This window comes from Leuciscus leuciscus (assembly GCF_965113295.1).
Source record: "Leuciscus leuciscus genome assembly, chromosome: 11".
Lineage (NCBI taxonomy): Eukaryota > Metazoa > Chordata > Actinopteri > Cypriniformes > Leuciscidae > Leuciscus > Leuciscus leuciscus.
The window spans coordinates 19,662,961-19,684,063 of NC_138735.1; the positions used below are offsets into that span (position 1 = coordinate 19,662,961).

At 39.7% G+C, this 21,103-nt stretch overlaps 1 protein-coding gene across 1 annotated transcript in view; it reads right to left on the reverse strand.

Moving 5' to 3' along the window:
* oxsr1b (oxidative stress responsive kinase 1b) overlaps positions 1-21,103 on the reverse strand; it is a 60,770-nt gene that overhangs the window by 37,433 nt on the left and 2,234 nt on the right. Inside the window, exon 2 of the mRNA XM_082183912.1 lies at positions 6,241-6,353. Coding sequence (XP_082040038.1) covers positions 6,241-6,353 — 113 coding nt within the window. The remainder of the gene's footprint in view (positions 1-6,240; positions 6,354-21,103) is intronic.

The following is a 21,103-nucleotide window of genomic DNA, read 5'->3' on the forward strand; positions in this document are numbered from 1 at the left end:
AGAGACTGTTCGCCACCCGATTCGTGTACGTCCAGAGGACAATGAGCAAAGGAAAGCACTGAGACTCTTTGTCTGCGCTTATGTCACTGCCTTTCTGCCACTACGCCCAGTGGAAAAAAACACTTTCCTTCTTCCTCAGGGCAAATTTCTCACTGTTCTCCATTATACATTTCTATTTGCATTAAATTTATGTTAAAGCCTGGTGTAAACATTTGTCAATTTGTTTATTCATTTAAAATTGTATGCATCGAAACTATCCACACATCTATGTGCATTTTCTTAAACATATTCACTTAACTTTGACCCACATATATTTTACAGTGCCCTCATGCCTTTATGATACACACACACACTCTCTCTTTCTCTCTCTCTCTCTCTCTCTCTCTCAACAAGCTCCTTTTTCATTAGCTCGAAAATCAGATAAAAACAGATCAGCAGGATATTTAGCTGATTCACTTTCAGAAAAGCACAATCATTTTTTAAGAACATTTCCTTTAAGATCCGTAAAAGGAAAATCGCTCTCCAGAAGAATTGCATCAAAATACTACCTCATTTACATACATTTCAGATATCTTCAGATAAAGGATGCGAAAAACAAAAAACATATTGACTATTGACAAGTATTACAATTACATCTCATACTGCTGCTGTTTAGTAAAACAAAAATGATCTGATACAGAATAATAATAATCATCATTTTGTCCAGTTGCATAAACTGAAGAAGACCTTTGACCATAATTGACCAAATCATTTAATAAATAATTATGATAAACATTTAACACCTCGTACTGCTTCTGTATAGTAATATAATACTGAATAATAATAACCACAACAACAACTATTACTATTTTTTAACAATAATACTAATACTACCAATAATAATAATACTAAATATAATAATTGTGAATATTAAAATTATTATACAACAGTAATGTTTTGCATTTGGTCCAGTTGCAGAAAACGTACTCGGTTACTAACGTAACCTCGGTTCTCTCTAGAAGAGGTCTCTCGTACTGCGTAAGATATCTTACGCTAGGGGAAAATCCTTTTTCCGCGAGATATTGAAGCCAAAAATTATCCTTAATTTTGTAATAATGCAAAACGCGTTGCGGCAGCATGCAGACATAGGCGAGGCAGCTCGCGCGCCTATTGGCTGCTCTGCGGCAACTGCAGCAGCCTATCGAGCGAGGCCTGGCGTGACGCCAGACCCAATCAGGGCACTTCGCGCCCGCTGCGTCACGTCCCGCCGAAATGGGCGTGGTCTAGGTCTATAAATACCGCTCGCAGGCAGCTATTATCTGGTTTTTCATCATCGAAGCAACCAGAGCGTGTGCATGCACGGCAAGATACGCAGTACTCGTTCCCTCTTCTAGAGAGAACCGAGGTTACGTCAGTAACCGAGTACGTTCTCTTACGAGAGGTCTCTTGTACTGCGTAAGATATCTTACGCTAGGGGACCCAATGCAAAACGCCGTGCATGCTGAGATCTGACACCAAAGACCCAAAGGCGAAAGCCCGGGGTACATATAGTGCACAATCACTCAGGGAACTCACAGGGAGTCCGGGAAGAGGGAGGGGCGGAGCCGCACTCTTCCACATATGGCAGCGTCGCTTAAACGCGAATTTCATCATACAGACAGGGCGGGGTACGGCCTGAACTGATGGGGAAATGTGGGTCTTACACAGTTTGCCCAGGCACATCTTGTGCTGCTGCTTTTCACTGTCGATCATCGAGCTGTGCTCAGTAGACGCAGCATTCTGAGCTGATAGCATCAGGTCAGATAATACTGATTAACTTAGACCGACAGCAGCCTGGCCTGCAGGGCGGGAACCTCTAGGTTGTAGAACCTTATAAATGTAGACGGGAAGGCCCAGCCTGCCGCCGTACAAATATCTTGCAAGGCAATCCCACTTGACCAGGCCCACGAAGAGGCCATGCCACTCGTGGAGTACGCTCTGACACCCAACGGGCACTGCATGCCCTTGGAAGCGTATGTCAGCGCTATAGCATCAACTATCCATCTGGATAGGCTCTGTTTCGACGCGGCTAGTCCCTTAGGACGCCCGCCCAGCTCTTTTAGTGCAATGGGAGTGTGTGTCGCGGCGGCAAGCACACACACATACATAAACACAGTAGCAGAGAAAGGATATAACGGCGGATAGCGCAGCAGGAAGGCAAGGAAGGCGGCTTCAGTGACTCGTCCCGCTGAAGGTGCTCTCTTTCAGACGGCGCGGCTTCTTCTCCAGCTCCAGCGATGCGTGTGCTTCGCTTGAAGGATGAAAAATCAGATAATAGCTGCCTGCGAGCGGTATTTATAGGCCTAGACCACGCCCATTTCGGCGGGACGTGACGCAGCGGGCGCGAAGTGCCCTGATTGGGTCTGGCGTCACGCCAGGCCTCGCTCGATAGGCTGCTGCAGTTGCCGCAGAGCAGCCAATAGGCGCGCGAGCTGCCTCGCCTATGTCTGCATGCTGCCGCAACGCGTTTTGCATTATTACAAAATTAAGGATAATTTTTGGCTTCAATATCTCGCGGAAAAAGGATTTTCCCCTAGCGTAAGATATCTTACGCAGTACGAGAGACCTCTAGTAAGAGAACTGAATTAAGGCATTTGACCATATCGCAATTTCAATTTTCAACTTAATTTTGGTTAACATTTAACAAATGATTATGATATACATTTAACATATCGTACTGCTTCTATATAGTAATAAAAAAATCATATAATACTGAACAGTAATATAATAACTGTGTAGCCAAAACCATCATATTCAAAAGGCTGATATCTCTGAACATGTAGTTTGAATATATTATGAGTGACACATTCCTAGGCAGCTAATCTATCTAGGAGAAATGCAGCACATTTAACCACCGTCATCTGATGGCCAACTGGCAGACATTGAAGTCATGTGATTTCAGAAGTCCTTGTCAAGTCCCCGTAGAATAAACGCTGCAGTGGTACACAGTGGGTTCACTATAGATTCAGCTTGACGTCAATGGCACTGACAGGATCTCAGCTCAGTCAGAGAGGAAAATTGTTCCTCCCACCACAAAAGTCACACAGCTTCTGCGTTGTGACTTGTTTGGATTGTCCTGTTTTTTTTTCCGTTTTTTTTCTTTTTCTCGTTGCTCCTGCATGTTGGGAAGAACTAAAGCATGCTATACACCAGCAAATTGGCCTGATCATAAGTGAAATTGACCCAAACCTCGAAGGAATTTCCTCCGAGTGCAGCACTTGATGCAGATTACATGCAATAGCCGCTTGCTGCTCTCGCTCATTACGGGAGCAATCTGGCTTTAATTTAATGCCTCCTCTGAGTTTAAGAGAGCGCTCGGCAATATCATAACGGCAAAGAAAGCATCAGAGGAAACCTGAACTGCATATTTTCCCTCTGACCCTAACTCTACAAGAATCTCCTGTTAACTTTCACCCAAGTCATTCCCAAGGGTTTACTTCAGTTCAGCTGGAAGAAAGTCTCCATTTACAGACTTTTTTCTGAAATATATGAGGGCACTCAGGGCAGGACTAGGGATAACATCTCTAACGACTTCTAACCCCTCTGTAAGACACCTGGATATGGGAAAAACTGAGATTCTGGTAGCCTCCCGCAGAGAGCTTGTAAATGAGGAATATGAGCTTTCCCAGTGAACGACGAAATCGGCTCCGCCTGGTCACGGGGAAATGTATGACCTTTTGAGCTCCTTGAGGAGTTGACAGATGAAATTAATAAGATGGGAAGGGGAAAGGATGTGTGTAGAAACATTAGGACTCGTGCATGGAAACTTGAACTTGACAAGAATGTAGAAAAACTGGGAAACTTTCAAACCAAACAGAAATTGGTGTTTTAGGGCATTTTCAGACCTGTAAATCGGTTGCTTTGTTCCGAAACAAGGACTTAATGTTGCATTTTCTTCTTGGATCGGTTCGCTTTCACAAGTCATAATTTCAAAGCATACCAAAATATGTTTATGCAAGTCACATGTGAGTAAAACTGTTCTCTGATTGGTCAGAGTTCACCTGTTTACGTTCCTTTGAGTCATCCGTTTCTTTCTCATCTCAACCGAACCTCTCCAGAGTTTGCTTTCAATCAGGTTGAGACAACCTCATTCAGGCGATCTCGGAGCGATTGTTTTGGTGCGGAAAATGCACCAGGTTCCGAAACAAACACTCCAAATGAGCCAGGTGTGAAAACGCCCTTGGAACTGGACGATTCTTTAAGTTCTTTAATGACTGGGATGAAGTCTTAAATTAGTCAATGTTGTGATTCACACAGAAGTTGCAAGGGGAAAATTCTGACAAGGAAATAAAAACTCTGTCATAAAACTGGAAAACAACACAGGGATTCCCTCTGGTCCAGTTAATAATGGTTTCCAGGCAATCTGGAAATGTTAGAATCCATGTGTTAGCTCTTTTCCTCGCATGAAATATTTTTGATTCTCATTTAAATTTCACACAAGGAAGTTTTTATAATAATAACGTTATAATAATACATTTTAATGACATAATTATGTTTTTACTCATTTTTTGGAAACAAACATTTAAATGGTGGCTGTCATAAAATCAACAGATTTATTAAAAAATACATTAAATATTGAACAGGTTAAGTAAAAATTGAATGATATGCAATGCATATATTTAGCAAAATGCTCCTCTCTAGGTTAAATTATTTTAGCAGACTAACATGTTTTGAATGGTTTTTCTGAGGTAAATGTAACATTATGTGACATTGTTCACAAACTTTTTCCATCTTTCGGCTGTTTAAACGCTGATCGAGACATGATACAGATTTCTGTAAGTTGTACTGTATCTTTCTGATGTTCATTCATGTTTAGATTTCAAGCTGTAACTACTAGTAAAGCGGATAGGACGATCAGTTAATGTGCCGCTTGAACTGAGGCGCCACGACAATCTGTCACGACACATTAAAGAGCGCCAAAAGCAGTATTTATTGTTTGAATTTCACAACAAAATTTACAGAATTTGAACACTAAGACTTTGTTTTATATCAGAAGCCACAAAGCTTATTGCGATTTATTGGATGAGAGTTGCATTATAAAGCTTTGTTCATTCATCAACTGAAAACGGCACAGACTGAAAGATCAATTCTTGGGATTTAATCGATATTGGTTCTTCAAAATGAGAATGGATTTTTAACCATGTCAGGCGGAAACCTTGGATCTCCAAAAATGCTAATTTTCAGAAAACGGAAAACTATGTTAAACACTGCGCTGTGAAAGTTGATATCGTGGCTTTATATGTGGTCAGACACTTGCATGTGTCATTATTTTATTAACATTTTAACAAAATCAAGCTCAAATAGAGTTACAAGGTTTCACCAACTTATAAGGTACAGGTTATAAAGTTTACTGGAGCTATGTGGGTGCTAATTTTTTTTTCTGTAATTTTGGCCCCAAAAAATCCATGTTATTAAGACGAAGTGCTATGGACAGGCTATTTAAGATAAAACTGGCCATAGGACAAATGCTAGACTAAGACACTCTTCTCTGCTCCTGAAATATATAAAACATTAGCCTATATATATATATACTGTATATATATATATATATATATATATAGTGTTTATTGAGTAAAGAAAACACTATTTATTCAAAGAACCAGTTCTTTATTTACCCTTGCATTGCAAACAAGCAGAGACGGTCCAAAAATATGTGCAGCACTGAATTCACGATAGAGGCGGGGCGGATTAGGTTTAACCGACAGTTTGAGGATCCAATGGAGTTACAAGATTTAGTCACACAAGCTCTTTTTAATACTTTTCATTGGTTAGATAATTGCAAAACCCACAGACAGACGTAAAGGGTAACCGATAGTAATGATTTCTGAAAAAATAAACAAATGAAGGTTTCTACCCAACAGCGACGATTTTCAAAATCTGTTCCCATTGCCCAAAGACACATACTGAATGCATTCGTCCATGCATTACAATCAGTCCTCCTGTATGGTCATTATTCACTGTCAGCTCATTAAAGGTGTTGGCATTTATGAGCCATGACTTATTGAGTGGTATTTCTCATATGCAGCCTTTAAATGTTGCACAGATGGGATCATATCCAACAGGTTTCATACATTTAAGCAGAACATGTGAAACTCTAATCGTAAGTCGACATGAAATGGAATTCACAACCCATGTTTCTTCCATTCTTGTGATAGTATCTTCAAACGCAACAAACTAAACAACAACAGGTGCCATTTAAGTATGTGGTAACAAGTTCAATACCAGGAGCTCATCCATGCTTGTCTGACATTTTTCCAGATTGATGCGTTTGATGGCGACCTTCTCCTTCCTGGGCACACAGTAGGCAGCCTGGACCACAGCTGTAGCTCCACTCCCTGAAACACACATGAACGCATGTTAAACTCAGAACATCAGGAGCTGCATGGGACATAAAGTCATGACAGACAGGAGAATGAAGAGGAGAAACTGACTGTTAGGTTAAACATTACACATAAGGGCTGGGTAAAAAAATATCAACTTCTCGATTTCAATCGATTGTTACCGAAATCCGTATCATGTCTCGTGTAATCGCTCAATCAGCGTTTCAACCGCAAAAGACGTCAATAAAACAGCTTGTAAAAAAAATGCCACGTAATGTCACATTTAGGCCTACCTCAGAAAAACCTCAACTGACTCCCTGTATAGTTTACAGCATAAGTTGAGATTTTTAAAGAAAATTTGCCATGTACTGTACCTGATATATATCCAAATCAGAGTTTCCGCTAGAAAAAAATGGTGCCGGTCAAAGTGACCGGCAGAGATTTCGTTTTCCGGACATTTTGATGATATGCCGGTCAAATATCGCCTCTTAATTAGTCAAGTTGAGGAAAACTGGAGGCAGGCTATGTAACTTAAAAAAATGACATAATCAAGACAGGCCGTAATAGAATGCAACATGTTTATTAGCCTAACTTTCAAATAGACGGAAAAAAAACATGAACGTCCGATTGGCGTCAATCAACGCCAATTGTTTTTACTATGGTTTCACATTCATAGTTTAACAAACCAATCCCCCTTCCCCACATAAAATATCTGAATATCTCGCGGTGTAAATAGCCGCATTTCCATTACAGATTTGCGCAAATGTTTTGCGCTATTATCTAAATATCGATAAAAAACTATTGCGAAATGACGGCGTTTCCATTAACCGATGTTATGCGACTAAACGTCCTTTTTTCTCTCACGATAAGTCATTTAAAAAAACACGGCAACAGACGTTGGTTTATATAATATCACAGCCACTGCATTAGACAATATTATTATGATTAATGGAAGGAGACGTGGCGTGTTATCCAAGCATTAATGGCAGGGAAAGACCCTTGTACTGCGAACGACACATAAGGAGTTTCTGGGTGTTTCGCCCTCATTTCTGCTCCGAGGTTTTGATTGTGGCATTTATTTGAGATTTAGAATCCAGTATCCTATAGGCTAATTATTGTTTCTTTTATGAATTTAATAAAGAACTCTGTCTCGTATTCTGTCGAAACGATCCATGTAGGCTACTTTTGTCCATTCGTTTTTCCTTTTTTAACCCGTAATTGAAAAACGAAAAATGAACGGTTATTGTCTTTTTAAAACGCAAAGTTGAACACCAAAATTTTAATTTGAACTGGCTACACAAACTGCTGCGCAAAAAAAGTAAATACCGACGCATTTTCTGATTTTTGTTTATGACTTTTTGCCCCTTTATTAAACATTTAAAATATTCACAAATTAATATGGAAAACATGTCGATTTTACTGGTTTTCAAAGGCCAAATTAGAACCTGGAATTGATGTTTTTCCCGCAGTGCTGAATGAGAAGAGCCATTAATATTATGAATAAACGATTGTTCTCTAAGTGTCGGCTAAAATCACATCTCCATCTCCGCTGTTAAGCAGATGCGCTTTTAGAGAGAAATGCACCTTTCATACGAATTAGGTACATAATCAGAAGGTATTAGCTTTCGATTCGAATTTGTTCGTTTTAAAATGGACATTTTAGGCTATAGGCCTATTTTGTTTCAGTTCTCGCGCTCCAGTTTATGGAGATCATGAAAGTGCGTCTGATTGTTTTATTTTATTTTACAAAAGCACAACGTTTTCTTGTTATTGTGAGTTTACACAAATAAAAGTAGTTGAGAATAATGTATTATTATTTTCTGTATGACCAGAAATGATAGAGTATTTTAAGTTGTTTCCACTGTTAATAGGAAAATGCAAGTGGTCACGCCCGCGCCTCCGTGCCATGCAGTGCGCGCTCCACACTCAGCTTTGTTCCTTTTTTGCATAAAAGCGTCTTCTAAATATAGCTTATTAAATGTTATAATATAATAAAATAATATACAATTATTATTATTTGCGTAGCTATACATGGACCTCAAACACACCGCGTCTTCTAAGTCAGGTGACTGCAAATGCGCAAAAACTGTTTCCATTGCAGTTTTGCGAAATATTCCTTTTTCGAATTGCCTGAAAAACCACCTCATGCGAGCATAAAAACGTTCTTGCGATAAACGGGAGTTTCTGCGAAATTAACGTGTTTCCAATGTGCGTATTTTTAATTCGCAATTTCAATTTGTGCAATTTGAAGGGTAGCCTAATGGAAACGCGGCTAGTGTCTCTCCACAACTTGCAATGCGCATAAGCCGCGTAACCTTGTTCTCCGCAAGGCGACTTCGCAGCTTCGACTTGATCCGATTCTGCTTTTTCTCCGGTGGTGGTGGAGCTGTCTGGACATCTGAGGCTTCAGGCGTTCCTGATTCACCATCGTCCGTCGCGTCTGGCCTCTAAAAAAGCTTTTACGGCTAGCCTGCCTGGGCCTGGCCATATTTGAAACGTCTCACTCATTCGTTCGTTGTTTAGGTCTATATTACAGCCGTTTTAGGCGTGCGCTTTATTTGAAATGCAGCATGCGATGTTGTTTAATAACTTTCAAACGGTATAGCCTGTTCCTTTATAACATAGCCAAAGGTTGGTGTATTTTTGTTTTATACATTTTAGGCTTATTCTCAAATTCAGATTGTGTTAGGGGGGCGGGATTATTAGGCATTTTTAATCGGACAATTTGACCGGAGAGATTTAATTTTGTCGGACATTTCATTTTTTTTCCGGCCAATGTCCGGCAATTACCGGACAACGGAAACCCTGATCCAAATAACATTTTAATTAACTGAAGATCTGTCAAATTTAAGAACAGAAACTTTAATGGGATTATAACAATAAGTTAACAATTTACTTAATGTGCAAGATAATTAACTGACAGCTCTTAATCAAACCGAGATCAAAAAGCTGATATCGACAGAAACATCACTCAATATTATATACAATACAACACTATATTTGAGACACACATTTAAGGCACGGCTAAATGTGACGTATTTTATTGAGTTTATGTGAAGTTTAAGTTCACAAAAAAAAAAAAAAAAAAATTATATATATATATATATATATATATATATATATATATATATATATATATATATATATATATATATATATTAAATGATATTGGCTTTCATTTCATTAATGTCGAATGGCTATAATTACTCATTTCATCCATGTTTCTACATTAATTTGGAGATTCAAAGTAAAAATATGTATTCAAATCAAAAAATATATTACAAATTTGAATGTTAGGTGCAATCTAAACAGAAATATTTGTGAGAAGTTAATTTTTTTCTGACAAAACTATAATACAAAAAAATATATAAAAAAATCATTCATAACAATTCAATTAATTTAAAACTAATAAAATATATTTATATTTAAAATTCTGTTATATTAAAATTGTTATACTTTTTTGTTGTATGAATGACAAATGTTCTTTGCCGTGTCAAAAAGCAGAAATACAATAATGATTGGTTCTGCACATCGGTTATGAGACATTTTAACAAAGATTATTGCTCATTAAAAACAATAACATCTTTCTCCGGCCATTACACTTACTCCCTGGGAAAGTGCTAAATAAAAGCTGACAGCTAAACGCTAAATCAAAACATTCCTCTGTCACTGCAGCATTGGACATTTATTCGAGAAGACTATTAAATCCTAACAGACTATAAGTCGAAGGATTTGAGCGCTATACTTGGCTTTCAACTTTACTGCAGAGGTTAATCTCCAGAATGCTTTAATGAGGTTCTGTTCATGGCACCACAAACTGGCACAGGAGAGAAAGCAGACAAGACACTTCAGGAGACAGTTATCCTTGAGAACGCAAGGTTGTCCTAGTCCACACATCCTGAATAATAGAAGACAAGACTCTACGGGGGCCCGAGACCCTCGTAAATCAGAAAGCACCTATGTTTCCACTGCGAGCTGAATATAAATGACATATTATTGTGCTGGTATGAGGCAGAGGGAATTTTTTTTAATCATCTTTAATCAACTACTCAAACTCCATATGGCCTAATAATAACAAAAACCTCATTGTTTAGCATTTTGATTGCACCAGCAGGGCACCATGGATTAGGGGAACAAATCTGACAACAATTCTCATTTTCTGAACTGAACTGGTTTGACTAGTTTGTGTACAGCCAAACACAGTCATTGGAGAATTTGAAGCACAATGATGAGACTGAGCTGAAGTAGTATAGCCAAAATGTTACTAAAATGTGCTGACAGCAATCCCATTAATCACATCCCAGCCTCCAGACGGATGTTGGTCCCCAGCATTGGCCCTCACAATGCAAGCTGTGAATACTACAGTACAGGTCACCCGGGATGTTCACCGTTCATCAATCAGAGAGCTATATTTGAGACGCTATGCTATACATTAAAGGAGCACAGTGCACATGATGAAAAGATTAAGTTGCCTGTGCCAACAGCATGAGTTTAAGTAATTCCTACAGACAAACAAACAATCGGTTGTTAGGGATGATTCAGGAAAGGATGTACTAAAGTTGGCATGTAACAGAAGTTGCAATAGTCTTTTCTTCCCTATTTTGACGTATATTCATGTAAAACGGCTTCTCGAACAAGACAAAAAATGTAGGGTGGGACTTGATTTTGTCCACTGGATGGTTGTGGTTTGCTATTGCTGTGATCTCAGTAAACATGTCATCAGAGAAGATGTGCATGAATAAATCGTTTTAATTAAATGCTGCAATATTCCATAAAAATAAGAATTGTCCATTTTGATTTCATGGCAAATAATCATCAGCATTGGTCGATGTGTAATTGTGCACCCTCATGTCCCCCATTTTACATTAATTTATTCTGATGAATAATCAGCAGCTCCCAGTCAGCAGTGGTGAGAATTTACCAACAGTGGTCCGAGGAGGGACAAACCGGCGACAAACACAAGGCTCCTCGATGCACAAGGGCAACAAAGGCAATCCCGTCTGGTCCGAGCCAACAGAAGGTCTGCTGTGGCACAAGTCACACAAAATGTTTAATGATGGTTATGGAGGAATGGGTCGCAAATGTTGCTGGGTAGCTGCAGACCAACCAGAGTGTCTATGATGACCCCTGTCCACTGTCCAAATGGGCACATGAGCGTCAGAACTTGAGCAGTGGAAGAAGGTCGCCTGGTCCGATGAGTCCCGTTTTCTTTTACATCATATGGATGGCCGTGTACGTGTGCGCCGTTTACCTGGGGAAGTGATGGAACCAGGATGCACTGTGGGATGAGGACAAGCCGGTGGAGGGAATGTGATGCTCTGGTCAATGTTTTGCTCTGTTGGGAAACCCTGGGTCCAGCCATTCATGTGGACGAAAATTTGACACGTGCCACCCACCTAAACATTGTTGCAAACCAGGTACACCCCTTCATGACAATGGTGTTCCCTGGTAGAAATGGCCTCTTTCAGCCCCCTTCCACACTGCACACATTGTTCAGAAATGTTTTAAAGAACATGGTGAAGAGTTCAAGGTGTTGCCTCTAAATTCCCCAGATCTCAATCTAATTGAACATCTGTGGGATGTGCTGGACCAACAAGTTCGATCCACAGCGGCTCCACCTCGCAACCTCCAGGACATGGAGGATCTGCTGCTAACGTCTTGGTGCCAGATTCCACAGGACACCTTCAGGGGTCTGGAGTCCATGCCTTAGCAGGTCACAGCTGTTTTGGCAGCATGCGGAGGACCAACAGCATATTAGGCAGATGGTCATAATGTTTGAAACTTTTGGGTCATCAGTGAACGCTACTGTTCTAAAAAAAATTTCTTTGTTTAAAAAAGAAAGAAATGGTTTTACTTTGCAAGGATGCATTCAATTTCAAAAGTAACAGTAAAGACATTTATAATGTCATAAAAGTTTTCTATTTAATAAATGCTGTTCTTTTGATCTCATAGAAAACAAATATTCTAAACTAATAATGTTTCACAATATCGGCGTTTTTAACGTATTTTGATCAAATAAAAGCAGCATTGGTGAGCATTAGCGACTTCTTTCAAAGACATTAACAAAATCTCACTAACCCCAAACCTTTGAACGGCTAGTTTATATCAAACGTTTAATATACTCGTTAAAGCGCTCTCTAACTGTTGATGCTTCTTAACTTCCTTCTGTCTCCAATAAACATGTCAAATATCTCACACAGAGGGAAGTAATAAAACAGCAAAAGCAGCCTAGCAACCCAATAACAAATATAATAAAGTCATGATACTTCATTATATAAACATAATAAAGTACTGAAAACAACCTGTGAATATCAAAGACATACTTTTATATGGTCAGTTATTAGACGTTAATATTGCAGGTGTGTTGGGTGCAATAAAGTGCTGTTATGTTAGTGTTCTCAAGTTTTCGCCCTAGTTGAAAATCACTACAAGATTTTACGGAGGCCTGTTGCTGCTTTCTTAATCGAATGATTCAATATTACGTTACCAGGCTACGGGCCTAAGAAAAATTAAATGAAGAACCACCAGCTGATGTTGTGTAGCTGCTTCCCTAATTATCCGTAGAAAAAGAGGATATACGCCTGGTTTTAATCAAGGATTTTGATTCATTCTGGTTGATTCATTTGATTCATTCAGCCAAATGTTTACCAAGATTACCAAGATGCGCAGACAGTGATCTGACCACAAGTGCCTAGAGACTGAAAAATAAAATCTAAATCTGAATTATTAATTTCTTCCTCCTTCCTACTTGATGTCCCATTAGAAAGGATGTTAACTTCATGAGGAAGTTTATGAGGAGATAAAGGTTTATGCTAGCCTTCACTTACTTTCCAGTATCCATTAAATGGTCTAAAGGGGAGTACGACACTTCATTTAGGAAAGTACATTATGGAAGACACAAGTATTGAACAAGTCCAAATCAACTGGTCATAAAAGGACAAAGTGTGGAATTTGACTTCTTTGCGATACACGACCCAATAGACCAGCATCTGAAATAGGCCGAGGTCCCTCAGAGCGGTGTGAATGTGTTCCTTCATGCACAGCTCTCTGTTTGTGCTACCTTGAGTCAGCTTGTTCTCTCAGGAGCCCTTTATTACATTTCCTAGGCTTGCATTCCACACACTATTCTGGGCCGCACTGAGACATGTCACACTTAGGGAGCTTCGTACAAGAGAAAAGCTCTGATGGAACACTTGATGCACAGGAATTCGTAAGATTCACTTTGAGGGCGAATTGGATTTCGCGAAAAGAACATCTGGACAATTGGTGGAGAATGTAGCAGAAAAAGACGGAACACGATTTCAAAATAACAGCAATGATAGCAAATCATGTCTTAACATACAGCATGACTGGTGTAGTCCAATTCCTGAACAAATGACTCACATGAACCAGTTCTATTTAAAGGGATACTTCAGGATTTAGCATTAAGCTTTGTATTAGTAGAAAACCAGTAGTATTTTCGAATTACCGTGCTTTCTACCCTCATATCCCCCTGAGATGAGAGATTTATGTATTTTTTGTCTGGAAAAAAATCCTCCGATGACGCAAAAATCGTAATTTTGCGTCATCGGAGGATTTTTTGGCCAGAGGCTAAAGACTACAGCCAGTAGGAGGGGCTGTCCCACATGTTTTCAACCAGCCCATAGAGGGTGGGATCTCACTCACAGAATGTACACATAGTATCAGCCGTCTTTCTTTGGAAGCTAAGCTAACAGGCTCTTGTTCTGTGGAGAAAGCTGAGTAGTAGGAGAAAGCTGAGTAGTAGGGGTTACCATCCTCTTTTTCCCGGACATGTCCAGCCGTCAAGATCGTCCCAAAAAATGTCCGGGATTCGGCTTTTGCTTTCTGCAGTCGCTATTCATTGTTTACATGCACACCTTTTGTTTCAATCTAACTGAATTCATTCCGAATGGTGACTCTGAATGTAGTGTTTACATGAACGCTAAACAAGTGACCGGTTGATGTGCGTTTTAACATTGCTAAGAAAATTCCCGCTCCTCCGTGAGAGATAGGAGACCGGTGCGTCTCAGTAATCACGCCACCGGCCTCGCGCCCTTCTCCCGCGGCCCTCAGCCTCGTCCTGCTTGCCACAGTAAACATAATGAATGGCGACTGTAGAACGCAAAAGCCGAATCCCGGACATTTTGGGCGAACTCGTCAGAGTCTCACTAGTAGCTTAGCCTTGTTGTTTTCAACTGCGCTCTCTAACCGGTAGGCGTGGCTTGGGAGTGGCCTCCTAGGGGAGCGAAGCAAGTGCATTCTGGGAGTTGTTGTCTTTCATCCACATAAGCCAAAAATACATTTTCTGGCTTTTCTCAGTCTAGAAAGCTCCAAATTCAAAAATAATTTCACATTTCTTCTACATAAATGACCTATTTTAAATACACATTCATCTTTCCAGGGGTGACGTATCCCTTTAATGAATCAAAAACATACAGTGCAACCGGTGTAGCCTGATTCAGACACTGAATGTATGATTCATATGATTCATATGAACTGGTTCTTTTAACTGGATTCAAAGCTTTCAACATAACCTGTGCAGTCCAATTGATGAAGATGAAGTAAACCAAAAACACACAGTTCAACCAGTGAAGTCTGATTGAGAAGGAAAGTTAAATCATAAGAACTGATTATTTTTAGTGACATACAGCACAATCAATGTAGTCCGAATGCTGAAGAAAGGTAGTCATTTGAACTGGTTCTTTTTACATACTCTCTAAAAGCACTCTCTCAAAGCTCTCTAGCATACAGAACAGCAAGTGTAGTCAGATTCATGAAGAAAATAGGCGTGTTCGACTCGAAGTGGCACTGCGCAGACTGATCGACGTATAACAATACCACAATAGTGATTCGAAAGCATGGGTCTGGCATTGTCATCCAGCGCGCAGGGGCGGCTCTAGACCGTTTTTAGGTGTTTTGTCTGTCATCTCAGCCCCCCCTAAAACTATAATTGCCTCTCTCAAAGATCGAGCCAGTTTTGCTTAATTTGCTTCAAGAAAGTTTATTATTTTCACGTGTTTTAAGTCTTCAGCTATCAGTTTAAACATTCAAGTGATTTTAAAGGATAATTCCGGTATTTAACACCTTGAGTCTATTTTGTAGTTTGTTTTGGATGAACTAGAGTGGTGGACACAGAAATTGACGATGGGTCCTGTCTCGACTTTTTGACTCTTTTAGAATCGCCTTTGACCACTTCAGAGTGGCTGTCTATGGACATGCACGAACATGTCCTTAAAACAACCCTTAACGTTCGTTTTCAAAACTGTGCAACTCACCGATGGTTAGTGGTGTTCGTTGATTAAAAACAAGCAGCGTAGCGAAATACAGTTTCTGTCGTGTTTTATTTGTCATTTTGTAAAATCCCATTGATTTCTGTTGGAGGACTCATTGCTCGTTGATATTACTGCGCTACCGGAAACGGAAAAAAGGGCTCTTTACTTTTGGTTGTAGTCTTTTTGCTCAGTTCTCCGTCTCTCAGAAGGCTAGCGTGAGCAGAGCAACTGTGCTCTATGCGCTAGACACCGAGTTCCGTACCGTGTCCTTGTACGGCAAAGTGGTTGTCGCCATCAAGTGGTCGGGAGTGTGCTAACGCTTCAGACTCAAATATCGAGCGGAAGTTTATACGCGGTTGTGAGGTATCTGAAAAAATATTTATACTATAGCAAATAACACGGATTGAAATTATACATTGCGCCGATATATTTGTTTTTAATCATCAACAAACACCACTAACCACTCAGTTTTGAAAACGAACGTTAAGGGTTGTTTTAAGGACATGTTCGTGCATGTCCATAGACAGCCACTCTGAAGCGGTCAAAGGTGATTCTAAAAGAGTCAAAAAGTGTCCACCACTCTAGTTCATCCATAACAAACTACAAAATAGACTCAAGGTGTTAAATACCGGAATTATCCTTTAAGCCATTCAAGCGCAAGACGCAGTGAAATTTAATTAATAAGGGAGGGCTAAGAAGGGCTAAGCCAAGCCACCCTGAAGACCGAATCCTAGAACCGCCCCTGTCATACACCGATCGGTCTGCGCAGCGCCACTTCAAGTTGAACACTCCTAATGACTCATATGCTCTTAAAAGGGAAAAAGAATTTCCAACTCAAGGCAACATTGATAAACACAGCTTCTTTTTCGCCTTACAGTCACAGACTGTCAAACAGCAGTAATCAAACATTTCAAGTCTAGAACAGTGAAGGACTGTGGAAGCTGAGAGGAACAGAGCACGGGTCTGACTCCATCCGAGGAGACTCTGTGCTCTCTGAGGTGGAAAAAACAGCTAGGATCAGTAAAATAACAAGACTCCAATTCCCCTGGGAAGATACCAACACAATGGTTCAGCTGAGTATGCTCCAAACTTCAGCGGAGAGTGGAATAAGAGAAGTACCCGAGAAATCCTCCTGGATTACATGGTTTAATACAAACGGATCCAGCTAAAACAAATCTGTGTCTGTGATTAACAGTAATGTGGACGAAGCAAATCAGACAAACCCATCCTTGGCTGGAAGACAAAAGGAAACGTTGACTAATTTCAACTCCAATTAATGTCACGCTTTTAATGGAAAGAACATGTGCCTGCCTTCAGTTTCAATTCTATGAAATTAAAGCTGTTCACAAGTTCTCAGAATTGCAGTGGGAGGTGAAAATGTTCTACACACTGCATTGTGTTTACAGCCTAAAAGTGGATGGTAAACTAAACACACATGGCCTATCTCATAACACTGCAATTGGGTTTTAGAAAAAAACTGGCGAATCTGGCGAAACATTTTCTGCTCATATTTTGATGAATGCCCAGTAAGTTCTGAACAGACAACAACAACAAAGTAATGTACAAGAGATTCTGTCAAAATGTTAATTGCTGCAGTCTATTTTAAAAAGTTTCATTAAGGATTTTCTTTTAAAATGGTTTGAATGAATGATTCAATGACTTAGGCTACTCATAAATACTTCATTTGTTTCGTTACTGGATGAAACAAACTTTTCTTTCATTACTAGATCAATCAACCTTTTTGAACGAATCTCTTGAATGAATGATTCAATGACAAATACATCTTTTAACAGTCACTTGTCGCCATCTAGTACCGCAATTTGCAGACCAATTACGATGTAATTGATATAATTGTTATTTGAAGCGCAAGTTACTTTCAAAACATTGAATTACTCGATTTTGATCGCTACCGTCAGTGTTCATATCTGAACTAAACTTTTATCCCAGTCCGAACACCGTTTGTAAAGCTGTTTCATACCTATACATGACAACTGATTTCTCTGGGTCAGTGGCAGCCAGGCACAGATTTGAATGTTTCAATGTGAATCTGTCAAAGGTTTACTAGACACTGACGAATCGCTGTCATTTAGGAATCAGATTGTGTGGGTGGTTGATTAATCGTGCAGCTGTTTCAGATAAGTCACCTGACTGTCATATATAATCCACCCAAGTCCTCCTAGGAGGTAGTTTTGTGCAGGTAATTCGCTTATTTTGTTGTAAATAAAAAAAGCCTGACATTAGCCCCTTTTACACATACAGTCTGGTTAAAATCCACATACTGGTAAATTACCGGTAAGAGATAAAGAAAAAAATGAGATAAATCGGTTCTGCAATTTACCAGTAAGTAAGGGATAATGTACATCCAGCAGGTTGTATCCCAGAATAAACCCTGACAGCGCGATCAGGACCCAGACGCGAAGAAGATTTATTAGGTCTTTGAATGCAAAGCTTCCGCGAAGAAAGCAGTTGCTAGCAAGCGTCAAGTTCAGTTGCTAGCAAGCTCCGCAAGTTGCTCATTCGTCAAAGTCAAAAGAACCATTCACAAGTGGCTAAATATGTCTTTCGTCCAACGTTTAATGCATGTGTTTTTCCCCAGCCCATTTTATCATCCACAAAGAAAAGGGTCTGATGACTTACAAACTATTTGAGGTATCATTCGTGTCCATAAAACAATGGTGGAGGATGATTTATGCACTGAACATCAACATTTACGGTTAGGGTGTGTTCAGATCTCTAACCGTAAGTATGAGCAATAATAGAGATGCTTTGCTAAGCAGTAAGCACTATTAATAATTACAAGGTGGCTGATGAAAACTAAGTGCTTATTTTATTTCACATATAGACACATTCTTTTAGTGCATTTCTCTAAACCAAGTGAAGCAATACTTGGAATACAAGAAAACAGGGCCTTCATAAAAGCTGCTCTGGTCAGCAACTTCAGCTTCCAGCTGGGCTCAACACCACTGGCCAGTTTACACAAGGATTCAGACACACAGAAATGCTTAGCACCATAAAATGAGCCCAAATAAAGCGACAGAAGAGCAACCAGCTCCTTTATTAGTCTATGCTTATCAAGCCTACATTATCCTGTAAATCAAGACTTCTCAATTCATGATTCAAGAGATTTAGGGCTGAAGATTAGTACACTGCAATTCATTTTTTACTGAAACACAGAAACTTTAATTTCTGTTTTCATTTAGCCGAAAACTGAAGCCAAATTAAAGTTTAATCAAATCAAATTTAATCATCATCAACACTCAAATAAAAGCTGCCCTCAAACGATATTTATTGTTTGAATTTTATGATGAAAACGCAAGAATTTGAAAGCTGAGTTTGTTTCATATAACAAAGGACTAAAAATGTCCTGGGATATTTTTTACCCTCTATTGCGATTATTGGATGGCAAACATGCAACAAATAATGCACAGTAAAGTTTTGTTCCCGCATCAACTGAAAACAGCATAAGCCGCCTTTCCACCGAAATTAGCCGGAACAATTTGTCCCAGGAAAATTTTTCTCCCAGACCTGTTGCTTTCTGCGTTTCCACCGCGGTCTAAAGTACTGTGAAGATTAGGCAAATTAGTCCGGTGACGTGGGACTGCACGCACCGCAAACAGATTTTTAACCAATCAAAATGCGGCATGAACTAAACTAATTATCATGTTCAGTGCCCAAGTCCCATCCCCGAAAGTTCCCGAACTTTGAAAAAGTACTACCTCGCAAGCAGGGACTTTCTGAGGGGGACATTTTCACCAGAACTTCATTGAGACCCTGGTTCCTGCGGTCGAAACACACGGAGTACCACCCCAAAGTTCCTGGGGAAAGTTCCTGCAGTGGAAACATGGCTATTGACTAAAAGACAGATTTGGGGATTCAAGAATTGATGTAAGAATCGGTTCATGAGAATGAAGTTTGATTAAAATCGAGAAATCGATATTGTCAGCAAAACCCTATACACATCTGACGTTTACTTGTTGTAGCTTATCCACGCTGTGTGCACAAAATAGTTACTAGCCATGTTTCCATCCAACTATTTTTACGTGCATTTTGGGATATCGCATAAAAAAATGTACGTGCTCAATTTGAGTCTGATGCATTTTTTATCCAATAAGAAAACATGCACATAAACTACGATGGAAACACATTACCGTATGCGCATCAAAAAGGTCATGTGACTTTGTGCGACGAGACGTCATAACTGGATTAACCAGCGGACCAATCTTGTTGCAAAGCATCTGAAATGCTGTTTTGGTCATTCTGAAATGACCAATTCAAATAATATAAATAATTGTACAAAATCCAAAACGCAACTTTGGATGGAAACATAGCTATTGACAGTCAAAATGGCCATTTCAGAAGCACTAACAAAGACTTCAGATGTACAAAGACGATGCAATCATATTATGGGAGAAAGCGTGCAAAGCGCAATATAGCAGAATAAGTCCCGCCTTCCAAATAAGCCCATAAGCCCATCGCCAACTGTTAAAGTCATCAATGCAGCTGCCGTTAGAAGCTCTAGTTGCGAATCGCGATAGAAACACTCAGAGTTCTGAGACGCGTGCTTATGACTGCACATGCGCAATTGCGCATTGGCTGGTCCAGCCTGAAAAACACAGTTTTTTGTCATGATTAGTAAACCGTTGTCAGATTTCATTGGTGATTTCAAATATGAAATGTAATCGTAAGCCTGGTGAACAGCTTTGGAGAATCTGATGCGTCCCCATTCAAAGAGATAGGAGCTGTACAAGCATGACTAAAATAGCTGCTCGAGAGGTGTTTCAAAGATGGCCGCCGAGTGAAATGACTTGCCATAACGGGACTTTAGAGCTTATTAAACGTCACTGTTTCAATTATTTCGGTCCTGGGACACCTGGGAATGAGTTTAAAGACAGAATAGTAACCGTCCGAGACTGCGATTAAAGTACAGTTTGATTATAACAAGATACTGAAGCTTGAGATGTCCAACCTTAAACTTAAACTCCAGAAGGTGTCCAATCAAACTCGCCTCTAGCATGAACTCCTGTTTTAGCATGTCACGTCACATGCCAGGTTACAACAAAGAAGCAATTCTGAAGGTGCATGCTAGAGGGCACGACATATCCTCACAGGGAGACATACAGGGGATTTGGGGATAATAACTAAATCTTTTGGGGAAATTGCAGCTTATAAAAACAAACCCGAAACTTTAATGTCAAGGCTATTTTGGTGCACTTCGATAAAAAGCTTTAAAAAGAAAGACTTATTAAAAGACAAGTCCAGACTAAGGATACTTTTTAACATGAAGCTGAAAGATGATACATTCCTCTTCCACAAGCTGACATGTAAGGTGTGAGGTACTTTTAGAGCTGATGAGTCAAAAAAGGTAACAGTAACAGGTTTGACCAGTCTTACATTCTCTCTCTCTCTCTCACACACACACACACACACACACACACACACACACACACACAGGAGACTAGACACAGGCTAGGCCCTAATGCGTAGTAATTTTAG